General features: G+C 33.4%; 1 protein-coding gene across 3 annotated transcripts in view; it reads right to left on the minus strand.

Moving 5' to 3' along the window:
• BRINP3 (BMP/retinoic acid inducible neural specific 3) overlaps positions 1 to 13640 on the minus strand; it is a 458104-nt gene that overhangs the window by 146592 nt on the left and 297872 nt on the right. For all 3 annotated transcript variants that reach the window (XM_043486014.1, XM_043486016.1, XM_043486015.1), the window contains exons 5-6: positions 12838 to 12943; positions 4175 to 4411 (exon numbers count right to left, since the gene is read on the minus strand). In XM_043486014.1, coding sequence (XP_043341949.1) covers positions 4175 to 4411; positions 12838 to 12943 — 343 coding nt within the window. The remainder of the gene's footprint in view (positions 1 to 4174; positions 4412 to 12837; positions 12944 to 13640) is intronic.

Below are 13640 nucleotides of genomic sequence, written 5' to 3' on the forward strand. Positions count from 1 at the left end.
AGGCAAATGTCTTAAAGAGGGCTCTGGACATATATTTACAACTCCTTAAGCCTCTAATTTTCTTAGTTCGATCAATTGTGACCACAAAATTTTCATCTGATTTCTCTGTCCTGGAATACCAGCATTTTCCAGGGGCTAGTCCTAAATTTTCAGTTTCATACTCTGCCCTGAATTGACAAATGTGCTTTAAGGAAAAACTGTTCTAGAAACACAGTGGTACTTCCTCATTCTCTCTGGAGTATCCCATCCTTTCCTGTTCTATTTTCAATCTCCTCCCTCTAGAGAGCTTTTATCCCTCAAGCACTTGAAAGTCTGTGGTAAACTTCATCTGCTTGCAAAGATTTTTGAATACTTCTTTAGCATCCAGCACTATCTGAAATTCAGTAAATAACTTGTGGTAAATTAAACTTCTTTAGGCCTATTGAGTCTAAAATTTTGTAATTCTACTCTCCACAACCTTCTATTAGAAGCTTTGCTGGTTTCTGTTTCGTTCATCAGCCATTCTGCTTGGCAAAATGATGAGTCCTCAGCCTCTGTTCAGATAGGTAAATAAATTAATGAATAAAAAGGAAAGAAAGAAGGAAAGAAAGACAGAAAGGCAGCCAAGTAGAAAGAAATAAAAAGAACAAGTTATGAATCCTAAGTGTATATCTTGTGCCAGGAATTTTAGTCCATGCAGTTGTGACTTTTATGATCTGTTATATATTTAAATGTATAATTTTAAAAATTATTCAACTTTTAGTTACTATCAACAGATGTATTGGCCTACTTCAATCTACAATATTTCACCTGAAACAAACCCCCCAGTTTTCACTTGGTGATTTTCTAAAATATTCTTTCAAAGCAAAATAATAGGGGTAGCATTCCGATGTGAGTGCTATAGACTTGGGGCTCCTAGGATTCTCTGACCTAACATGCCATACACTGTAATATGTAGACAGAGGTTTGCTGTTTTCTTTAAATTTAACCCTAGGAAGACTAATTTATATTATAGCTTATCTAAAAGTGTTGCATTTCATCATTATTTTTAAACATCAGTTGGTTCTACTTGAATATAAGATTAGGTTTCTAATATATTACTTATGAGTGTTCGATAGAAAAACTAACAGGAAGAATTTGAGTTTAGAAATTCATTCCAACAATGTCAAGAAACTGCTTAATTATGGTGGCATTCTTAGTCCAATAACTCTGATTCTCTTCTGGACTATTCTCATGGGCCCTGAGTTCCCCTTGTGAGGAAGAATCCAGAGAAGGATTTTTCTATACTTTCTTCACATTAGGGGAATCTCATGAATGTGCACTTTTACTCTACTACTTATTTTTAAGCCAAATTTTTTCTCCATTTATTTTTATTAGTTGGAGGCTAATTACTTTACAATATTATAGTGGTATTTGCCATACACTGACATGAATCAGCCATGGATTTACATGTGTTCCCCATCCCGATCCCCCCTCCTGCCTCCCTCTCCATCCCATCCCTCTGGGTCTTCCCAGTGCACCAGCCCTGAGCACTTGTCTCATGCATCCAACCTGGGCTGGTGATCTGTTTCACCCTTGATAGTATACTTGTTTCAATGTTGTTCTCTCTGAACGTCCCACCCTCACCTTCTCCCAGAGAGTCCCAAAGTCTGTTCTGTACATCTGTGTCTCTTTTTCTGTTTTGCATATAGGGTTATCGTTACCATCTTTTAAAATTCCATATATATGTGTTAGTATACCATATTGGTCTTTATCTTTCTGGCTTACTTCACACTGTATAATGGGCTCCAGTTTCATCCATCTCATTAGAACTGATTCAAGTGAATTCTTTTTAATAGCTGAGTAATATTCCATTGTGTATATGTACCACAGCTTCCTTATCCATTCGTCTGCTGATGGGCATCTAGATTGCTTCCATGTCCTGGCTATTATAAACAGTGCTGCGATGAACATTGGGGTACACGTGTCTCTTTTAGATCTGGTTTCTTCAGTGTGTATGCCCAGGAGTGGGATTGCTGGGTCACATGGCAGTTCTATTTCCAGTTTTTTAAGAAATCTCCACACTGTTCTCCATAGCGGCTGTACTAGTTTGCATTCCCACCAACCGTGTAAGAGGGTTCCCTTTTCTCCACACCCTCTCCAGCATTTATTGCTTGTAGACTTTTGGATAGCAGCCATTCTGACTGGCGTGTAATGGTACCTCGTTGAGGTTTTGATTTGCATTTCTCTGATAATGAGTGATGTTGAGCATCTTTTCATGTGTTTGTTAGCCATCTGTATGTCTGTTTTGGAGAAATGTCTCTTTAGATCTTTGGCTCATTTTTTGATTGGATCATTTGTTTTTCTGGAATTGAGCCTCAGGAGTTGCTTGTATATTTTTGAGATTAACCCTTTGTCTGTTTCTTCATTTGCTATTATTTTCTCCCATTCTGAAGGCTGTCTTTTCACCTTGCTTATAGTTTCCTTTGTTATGCAAAAGCTTTTAAGTTTCATTAGGTCCCATTTGTTTATTTTTGTTAAGCCAAATTTAAATAAGCTTTTATCTAGTAATGTCTATGGAGTTTATTTCTGCCATTTCTGAATTTTTATGAGTGCATACTTGTGTTTCCCATATTGTTACTTATAGAATAGACTATGTTACCTGTAATGGCCTTCATTTCATAAAGCAATGAACTTTAATAAAAAGTTGAGTGCCTCAACTTGAAATGAAAAATGATGATAACAACATATGATGATCATTTTTGTTAACAGACTAATAAAAATCCTCAGAGTATGGTAAGTATAATTATGTAGCATTTAGTCAAAAGTGTTGGACATGACTAACTTTTAAATTGGCAAAGAGGTTTTAATTGCCAAGAGGTCAGGTTTATGTTCCTGAAAGTTATAATTTTGCCAGTGTTTCATTTAACTGAACTCACTTAAAACAATGACAATGAAATTTAATATATGTTCACAATAAAAACCATGAATCTAAGCATAGAAGGAACATATCTCATCATAATAAAGGCCATATATGACAAGCCCACAGCTTAATATCAGACAAGAAAAACACCATAGATGATTTCAACAAGCCCTCATCATTTTGCATAGTAGAACCACAAAATTGTAAAATAAAATGGAAGGTAATAGACCTAGGAAGAGTTTATAAATGCATATTTTGTGTGTGTATATATATATATACATATATATATGTATAAATAAAAATGGTGTATAATAAATTATCCTACTCAATTTTAGTAATATTTCTCCTTATATAAAAAGGAAGAACTGTCTAGAATTAAGCAGAGTCTGGACTTTGAGCCACCGCAGCTGCCCCAACATGAGCCCTGCGGGAATGCAAGACGGCAGCAGGATGCCATCAACCTCTCAGACTCTGCAGCAACCCTGCCAGGTCGCCAAGGTGACCCAGGAAAAGCAGAGGATACTGGCCCCAGAAGGCTGAAGTGCATAAGGCAGGAAAGACTTCCATCAGCCTTGACTTTTCATCTTCTCTTACATTGAAATAGAGAAGGAAATGGCAATGCACTCCAGTATTCTTGCCTGAAAAATCCTATGGACAGAGGAACCTGATGAGCCATAGTCCAGGGTCTACGGGGTCACAAAAGAGTCGGACACAACTTAGATACTAAACAACCACAGTACACAGAAAAGCAGAAAATTCCTTAACTTGAGATGTCTGGTTTCCCTTAATCAACAGTATCTTTTGATGTTCCAACTACCTGGTCCTTGTTCCAAAAATGCTATAATCCTGGCTCCTGCCTTACCTCTTGGGGCCATCCCTCAGAGTGACCGGAGAGTTCTGTCTCTTCAGAGCTCTTGAAGAGCTCAGAAAATCCACCAAATAAAGCATAATTACATAATTCTCAATGTCCTAACTGTGCACTTTTTTCAGTCCATAGTTTAAATTCTTATATTGAAAAAAGCAAGGATCTTATCAAATGACTAATATGTCAGCTCAAGAGAGGGCTAGGTTCTAGTACCACAGTACACAGCATACAAAAAGTACCACATAGGGTTTCAGTAAAATATTGAATAACCAACAATAAAAGCAATATCCACAGCCAAAGAATGAGAACAAACTGAATAAATTCCTTCCAAGGATGTAATAGTTTCTTCCAAAAGGGCAACATTGTCTCTTCAATATAACATTTTTTTGGTGGATTTTAGAAGTGTTAGATAAAAATATATGTCTTACCTGATTCCTCAAAGTCAATGTTGTAGGCTTTCCAGGTTTCAGTTATGCGAAGAAGATTCTCTTCCATGGCTTGGATATCCATGGAAGGGCAGTTGCATTCTGGGAACTTGGGGCCACAATGACACCAGCAGTCATTGTCCTTGCAGATAAACTCTCCCTCTGAGTTGCAAGCAATATAGCTCAAAGCTGCTTGTACAAAACGCTCCTGAAGGTAGTCTGGAAGTAGGACTTGCAGCCCTTAAAGAACAAACCAAAAAAGGAAATTCATTTTGATAAAGGCCAAAGTATAATACATAATTACAATATTCAGAAAATGTCAAAAATGTAGCATATTAAGTTATAGATTTATGCATATTTTAATATGATCATTAGAAAATTATTGAATTCTGAAAAATTTGCAAATGTTTATCATTTTTTTCAACATATACTAGCTCCAAGCACTGGTCAACACATGCAAATCCATGGCTGATTCATGTCAATGTATGGCAAAAACCACTACAATATTGTAAAGTAATTAGCCTCCAACTAAGAAAAATAAATAAAAAAAAAAAAGAAAAAAAAATCCAAACACCAAGCTTGAGGAATTTAAATGATTAGAACAAAAAGCATTTTTTAATGTGTTTTCTACTGTTGGATTAGATTTTTAAAAATAAATTGAAAATTCTGTCAAAAAAAAAAAGAATCTGGGAAATTATAAAGCATTTAATATCTCAGACTATCTGATTTTGTTTTTTAAATTGATTTGATTGGCTATTTGAATTTATTGATCAGAATATTTGATTACTTTTATGTAATGTAGATAGAACCTACCTTTATATATTTTGAAATGAGATGTATGCATTTCTTTTCCACTTATTTTCAAATACTGTCAATATTTTTATTTTACCTTCAAATTACCAGCTCATCTCCACTTAGATATTATTTGCAACACTGGCAAAAGTGTTATGAAATGTTGCTGTATCTGATGTCATTAAAACACATAACTTTATATGAGTATGTTTTTCAAATGATCACTTCAATTGACTACAGGAAAGTCATCAGAGAGACTGAGTTGTTTCACTGATTATTCCTCGTCAGTCATAGTGATACAGTTTACTTCTTTTCCACATGCAAGTTAAGTTACTAATTCTTAAGAATATATCAAGAATAAAAATAAAGCTATCAAAAATATTTAGGGATCTCTACTAGTTTTACATTTAAGCATTTGCTACAAAAATCTAATCAAAAAGGTAAATATTCAATATAATCAGTAGGTAAAAATAAACATAAAAGTAGAGGAAAATTTATTCAATACCTCACAGCTATTTACCACAAAATTTGATTTTTACCTCTTTTACATGCTTCCTTTCTAACAAAAAAACAAACAAAACAAAAACACATTTTTTTTTGATACAATCATTATCTACAAGGCTAATTTAACTAAAATCATGAATTAACATTTAGGGGAAAAAGTCTATCTTTTAAAAGTCTGACAATTGTACTCATCTCATTCTTTCAGACTAATTCTACCACAGATTGGTCCGGAAAAGTACTCAACACATATTTATTACTTTATTATTCATTTTTATTTCACCTCAAATAATTATTGAATGCCTTCCATTTAGAAGAGACTTTCTAGGGAAAGTACAATATGAAGATGACCAATTCTTGCCCTAAAGGCATTTGCAATATACTTAGTAGAAGAGGCAATATAATATATAATATTAGAAGTATACAATGATATTATACAATAGTACTTAATAAGTACTAGAGTCAGGCTACATATATTTCACTAGGTATTATTAATTGGTAAAGCAACCACATTAGGTTCGTAAGATTAATAAAACCTTTCATTAAAAGGTAGACTGGAACATTATTTGATACATGGATACTTTTCAACTTTAAGAGATTTGCGGGGGCGGGGCATGGGATACTATATTAGCAATATCACACATGAACTATGGAACATTTTTTTTAATAGCAATTAGTAATATTGTTTTAATTCACATGCACTATGAGAATGCGATGAGTGCTTAGAAAAATAAATCCAGGGTAATTTTTTAGGAGACAGAAGAAGAATGGGATCTACTAGACAATACTTTATATGATGTAAGGCAGGTGAAATATGTCAAATGACTTGGAGGAGTAAAATGATAAAGCTAGATATATTCTTAAATGTCTAGTCCTGTAGGTCATCAAATGACTGTATACTTCAGAAATATCTAATATCTGCAAATATTGATATCCAGTGTTATAAACTGGCTAAGTCAGAGTCTCTGTTAATGAGACTCAGGACTTTGGACAAGATATATGGAACCTGATTATCTCAATTTAAAAAAATCAAAATTGAAAGAAAATCAAAGAATTTATGTAACACTTAAAATGTCATAAACCAAGTAGTTATAGTATAATTTTTAATCAGTAAAAATGATAGCGCCTTTGCAGAAACAGAAAAGGCTGGAAAAGTAACTTGAGAAGGAAAGCCTGCTGGCAGAAAATGATGAGTTTAGCTTTAGACATACAAGGATTTCTGTTGCATGTTATCTCTGCTTTATATCTATCTATCAGTCGAAAGAAAGGAAACTGATATTCTATAAAACCATGCTAAAAATAACAATTTTTTTGCAAAAGAGGTTTATAGTCAGACCGCTCAAAACTATTTAACTTTACAACTAGATCATTAATGTAAACAATAATTAATACCTAGACAGAAAACTTGGACTGCCTTAGACAACTCAGAAGGATTGGGAGGGCTGTCCTATAGACATTTTGTTAATGTACAGAAACAACAGAGTAAAAATACTGATGAAACCATTATTAGAAAGTCTCCTCGATTATGAGACAAAGCAGAGTTCTGAGCCTAGGGAATATTGTGAAAGTGAGCATGTGAGACAGGGCAAGTGTTACAAGCTGAAAACCCACTCAGTAAAACATAACCATGTCCAGTATTGGACGACCAGTTTTTTCCAACCAAACTTCTCACTAGGAACAACTAGAAAATATAGAAGGCATATTAAAATAATCTGTTTATACTATATAGTGCAGGGAACTATTAGTCAATATCCTATAATGCAAAACAATCTAAAAAGTATGTGCAGAGATATTCTTATATATATATATGTATATATATATATATGGCACAAAATCACTTTGCTGTACACTTGAAACTAACATGACATTGTAAATAAACTATAATTCAACTTCTAAAAATCTGTTCAAAAGGATGCAAAGTCCAATAAAAGTGAGGATGTCTAGAACTACCATGACAAGAAAAGGATCCCTGAGGTGTGAACCACATAGCTTTTGTCTTAGACTTTTGTCCAGTTAGCAAACCAAAAATTGAAATTTAGAGCCAGTCATGATAAAGATAGTAAATTTCTCCAGATTTGTTAGGGCTATATACTCAAGCAGTAATTAAACAAAAAATTAGATTTCATAGGTTTAAGCATACTTTCAAACAAGTCAATTAAAATGGATTGAAATGCTACTGTAAACAAAAGTAAACCTTCTCTGGAGAAAGAAAATATCAAGAATTTTAAACTATTTTTATAAAGCACAGCATCAAAATTTAATAAAAATAATGAGCATATAAATAAGAAAGAATAGTTTATCAAAAATGAACTATAAATTAATTTCAGTCACCCAATAAAGAATTAAACAAACACAGTAGACAATTTTGACAAAGAACTGGAAACTAAAAATTATAATCAAATGGAAATTCTGCAAATAAAATATATATATACATATATACATACAAACACATGCACACACACATATAGGAGTTACCAATAATAGATTTAATAGCAGACTAGACACAGCTGAAGAGATAAACAACAAATTGGTATATGTCATAAAAAATATTGAACACAGAATAATAAAATGGCAAATGGATATAAAGAATAGAAAACAGCAGAAAGGACATAGTTCAGTGCTCAGTCGTGTGCGACTCTTTGTGACCCCAGGGACTGCAGCACACCAGGCCTCCCTGTCCATCAACTCCCAGAGTCCACTCAAACTCAGGTCCATTGAGTCGGTGATGCCACACAACCATCTCATCCTCTGTCATCCCCTTCTCCTCCTGCCTTCAATCTTTCCCAGCATCAGTGTCTTTTCCAAGGAGTCAGTTCTTCGCTTCAGGTGGCCAAAATATTGGAGTTTCAGCTTCCGCATCAGTCCTTCCAGTGAATACTCAAGACTGATTTCCTTTTTAGGATTGACTGGTTGGATCTCCTTGCAGTCCAAGGGACTCTCAAGAGTCTTCTCCAACACCACAGTTCAAAAGCATCAATTCTTCGGCGCTCAGATTTCTTTATAGACCAACTCTCACATCCACACATGACTACTGGAAAAACCATGGCTTTGGCTAGACAGACCTTTGTTGGCAAAGTATTGTCTCCAGTTTTTAATATGCTGTCTAGGTTGGTCATAACTTTTCTTCCAAGAGAAAAGACACATAGGTCATGACTAAATTATCTAATAACACAGTTAATTGGAACTTCATGATGAGAGTAGAGAAAGAAAGAAGCAATATTTGGTGAATAAAAATTTAAGATTTTAATAAATTCTTGAGAGATGAATAAAGTTCTAATTTGCATCATACAAACATAAAGTCTAGCAAGACAGACAACTGTGAAAATGATCAGCTGACCAGAGATCTTCAGTGCAGTATAGCTCATGTCTCACGGGCATGAGTTTGAGCAAGCTCTGGGAGATGGTGAAGGACAGGGAATCCCAGCATGCTGCAGTCCATGGGGTCCAAAGAGATAGACACAACTGAGTGACTGAACAAAAAATAGCTCATGTGCTACCTAAAGGAATATGAAGAGTGTGAAAAACTAAGGACTCTCTTGAATGTGGTGAAGTTGACATCTAAATTTTTTATCATACATTAAATAGATCAAAAGTAGGTAATCTCTTATAAGTATCTTAAAATAAAAATATTTCATCACATATCTGTATGTACTGATGGAATCTAATCCCAGTAATCTGGCATCAACACTCTCCTTTAAAAAGAACAAATGAGCAAACTGTATGTGTGTGTGTATGTGTTGTGTGTGTGTGTATGTTCTCTCCTTGAAATCACCATTTCATTTCACTGTCCTACAAGTTTTTGTACTAATATACTATATTTTATTACTAAACATCTTTCTTTAATCACAATCATGTCTCTACTATAAAAATCAATGGTTGAAAATGTATATATGTTTTTCTGAAAATTATAAATAATACAAAATTTTGTAGCATGGATTACATAAAATATAGTTTTTTCATAATGAAAATAATTTTAAAAATCACTATGATTTGAATTATTATAATCACTGATAATATACAATTAAATAGTTATATGTATTACAAGTATTGATAAATAACTTTTAAAGATAAATGTTATCTGCTCCTTGAAAACTCATGATTTAATGAATTGATAGAGCTTTGTTAATTACTGTGGGATTTTTCTAGAAATATAAATTAATATGAATTATTTCAAATTAAATTATTTGCCTTCTTTTAATTTTTATATATGTAAGCTCTAAGAACCCTGGAAAAGGAAATGACAACTCACTCCAGTATTCTTGCCTGGAGAATCCCATGGACAGAGAAGACTGGTGAGCTATATCATGGGGCTGCAAGAGTCGGACATGACTTAGTGACTTAACCACCATCAAGCTCTAAGAAAATGTGTTCCAACATATCAATAGATTAAAAAATAGGAAACAGGTTAGTTTTATAAGCAATATAATTGCCTAGTGCTCCATCATTTATTATCTATTTGATAACACAATCTTGTGCCAATTTTGCTGAAATAAAGCGTTAGGAACCAACTGATGTGGAAAAGTATTTGTTACCTAATCACATGGGTCATTCACTTTCTGGGAACTTTACCAAATATTACTACCAAAATATAATAACTTTGAATTACTTCTGTTACCCTTTCATGCAAATGTACCTTGTTTGATATGTTAAATTCTTAAGTGGGTTGAAAAATTGGAATATCATTCATTTCAGTATGTATTTGCTAATACTTCCTATGAATTACATTTTGTCATGTGTATTAAATGTATTTTCATCAGTACTTCAGAGTAGTAGATATGGATCTTTCAATTAAAAAAAAAAATGTGTCTGCTCTGAAACCTGATTGACAAAGCCAGACAAACAGTTAGCAGATAAATCCAGCTTACTCGCTGCCAGGAAACATTTGATTTCATTTGTTTTCAGTCAAAATCAATGTGCTAATTTGCAATGCATATCTCTGACAGCTCATTTATGAATGTCAATTCTAATATAGATAGTTAAGTCATGGAATTCGTTTTGAATTTTTTGCCTAATGCTGTACCTCAGTAATTCTTATTGATGCTTTCATTGCTTTGATAAAATTCTACTTCAGGAACAATTCTTTTTCTTCTATAAGACCAGAGCTTCAGAAGAAGAAGGTCAATAGTAGAGCTGAACTCGATATCTCCAAGTGGACCAAGTACTAATTCTAGTGCTTCATCTCACGCTTACAAGCAAAACACAAGGTCTCTCTCTCTCTCACACACACACACACACACACACACACACACACACACACACACGTCATCCATACCTATGCACATCTACCCATAAAACCAGCTAACGATGAAAGACACAAAGACCTACAGTAGTACTTTAATAAAAGATTCTTCTGAAACATCAGTTTTTGCAATTGCACATATAGTGACCCAGGGTTTTATAAATACTTTTCAAAGTGATGTATCATGGTAACATTCTGGAACTGGTGAATGTTTTGCATTCCTTTTTTTTCTTTTTAGTGGAGAAGGGCTACTATTTTTTGTTATATATTATTTATATATATATAACACATAAATAATACATTTAATATATATTAAAGATGAGAATGAATAGGTGAATCAACATGATACTAGTAAGTACAGATGAAATTTAAGAAAGAAAGAGTACATGGGATATTGAGGGTCTTGATATTGATTTTCACAGTATTATCTTTGCAAGAGTCTTTGTGCATTGTGGTACAAATATAGTTGTAACTAGTCCTATCAAGTAGTAAAAGGTGAAAGAGATGCAGGTTTCTGCCTTACATAAATTGAAGGGAACAGAAAAAATAGTTACACAAAATGGGTATGTCACTTCATTTATTCCTTGTGCTGGTTTTTTTCCAAGGGTGATAGGAGGCAGAAGTTTTGTGTTTAAATATTATATTCTTAATGCTGAACACAGTGATTCACAAAGAGTAAAAATCAATAGTGTTAATAAATAAAATTGGATCAACTGAAATAAACATACTTGACATAAAATTTGCTTGTCTTTCTCTAGTAAAATTAATACTCTGATGGAAAGTCAATACATTTTAAAAAGGGGTGAATAGTAGAGAATTATAGGTAATAGTGAGAGATTATGCTTCTATTTAAATTAGAGAAAATATTTCAATAACTTTAAAGCTAAAATTGACAATAATAACTTGGATAGCATTTAGAGTTTAAAAATTTAAGCACTTTCTCTGTAACTTTGTACAATTCAAATTGAATGAAATCTATTTATTACTTAAGTTAAATTTAAATAACCTGATGCCTTTAAATTTTTAGATGGAAAAATTGAGGAAAAATCCCACAAATTTATGAAATTTTAAACATTTTTATGTAAAACTGAATAATGCAAATATAGCTCTAACTTAAGCAATTAAAGAAGGTAGACTAGAGAAAATCAACTCAAAATTACCCTTTTGATCAGTGAATTAAATTTAGATTATGTGTCATCAAAAAGGTATTTTTGAGCTTATTCAGCTAGTACATGTTTAAACATGTGGATACATAACCTTTCCCTATCTGTATGAATGAGTGATATACACATGCTTAAACATTTAGGGAATAAAATAAAATTATGGTTTTAAAAGGTTCTCTGTTGAATGATTTCACAAAGTATAGTAACAGAAGACGATAAATTATTACTATTATCACAGAATTTATCTTTATAAAAGAAATAATGCAAGTATAAATATTTTGTTAATATACTCTTAAGAATATGTCTATTTGTCAGAAGAGAAAGACAGCCTTAACTATCATATTAAGCTATGCTTAAAATGTCAAAGTTTCACATTACAGTATGCTTAAATATGGTTACAATTTTATCAGAATCTATGAAGAGAAAGGGCTTTCCCTGTGGCTCAGCTGGTAAAGAATCCTCCTGCAAGGCGGGAGACTTTTGTTCGATCCCTGGGTTGGGAAGATCCCCTGGAGAAGGGAAAGGCTACCCACTCCAGTATTCTGGCCTAGAGAATTCCAGTCCATGGAGTTGCAAAGAGTCCAACACGACTGAGCAACTTCCACTTTCATATGAGGAAACAGTTAAAGCTCAAGGAAAGCTAAGGAAAACTGCTCCTTATTGAGACAATGATTACTGTGCGGAACAAAAATATTATCACAATGCATTTTCAATTGTTATCAATTATTTAATTTAAAAAGCAAAGTGAATTTTGACATTCTCTTCATCTGGTCTAGAATGTTTATATCAGTTAAAGATTAGGAGCCTTTTATAAGAATTTTAAAAGCCTAATACACGACTGAAGAGACTTTGCAGCAGCAGCAATACTGAACATACAGCTTATTTAAAAAAAAAGAAGAAGAAGAAAGAAATCACAACTGGATAACTGTCATTCAGGCTCATAGAGAATTAATGAAATTTCACCTACATACCTTGCAACTGAATCTTATTCTCAGGACTCTGAACCAGAACAGAACTGACAGAATCTAGGTTGTCATAGTTACTGCAGCCAAGAGGACCCGTCCTTGTTTCTGTTACCTGAAGAACAAAACATCAACTTTATTATATGTACCAGACTTTACCATGTTCTTGCCATCCAATCTATTAATAGTTGTCACACACACATACATTGGACAGTAAACATCACTAAAAGGTCTAGGATCTGATACACATCAACAATACACCTAAGCAGAAAGAAGACAAATGTTGCCTTTATCTTCAATTCCATTTCCTTCCCTTTGCCCATGCATCAATCTTCAGAGAAAATAATGGAAGCCCTCTTTAGTCAACAACATCACTCATATAAGGTTTCCGAATTTACCAAGACTGAATTTACCAAGATATGACAGAGCATGCTCCTTTAGGTAGAGAGCAAGTTTTGACTCATATGAGACTAGTTTCTTCTTTGTTCATCTCTCATCAATAAATCAAAACCATCTTCCAGGCTACTGTCTAAAGACTGATTTTATTATTTCATTTTTCTACTTAAAAATCTGCAATTTCCTACTCTTTTATGCTGGTATCAATATTTAAACTCTTCTGCTTGGCCTCCATCTGCCCCTCTTCTCCCAGGAGGCAGGCAATCTTGCCGTCCAGTTAGACTTTGTTAATTCTCTGCCTTTGCTTATACAACATCCTTCACCTTATCCCACCTTTCTCCTTTTAGATAAATTGATTTTTTTTATCCTCAAGATTGACCTTGTGTTCAAACACCTACACAAAGTAGTCCCTAATG

Source organism: Cervus canadensis, chromosome 13 (genome assembly GCF_019320065.1).
Source record: "Cervus canadensis isolate Bull #8, Minnesota chromosome 13, ASM1932006v1, whole genome shotgun sequence".
Taxonomy (NCBI): Eukaryota; Metazoa; Chordata; class Mammalia; order Artiodactyla; family Cervidae; genus Cervus; species Cervus canadensis.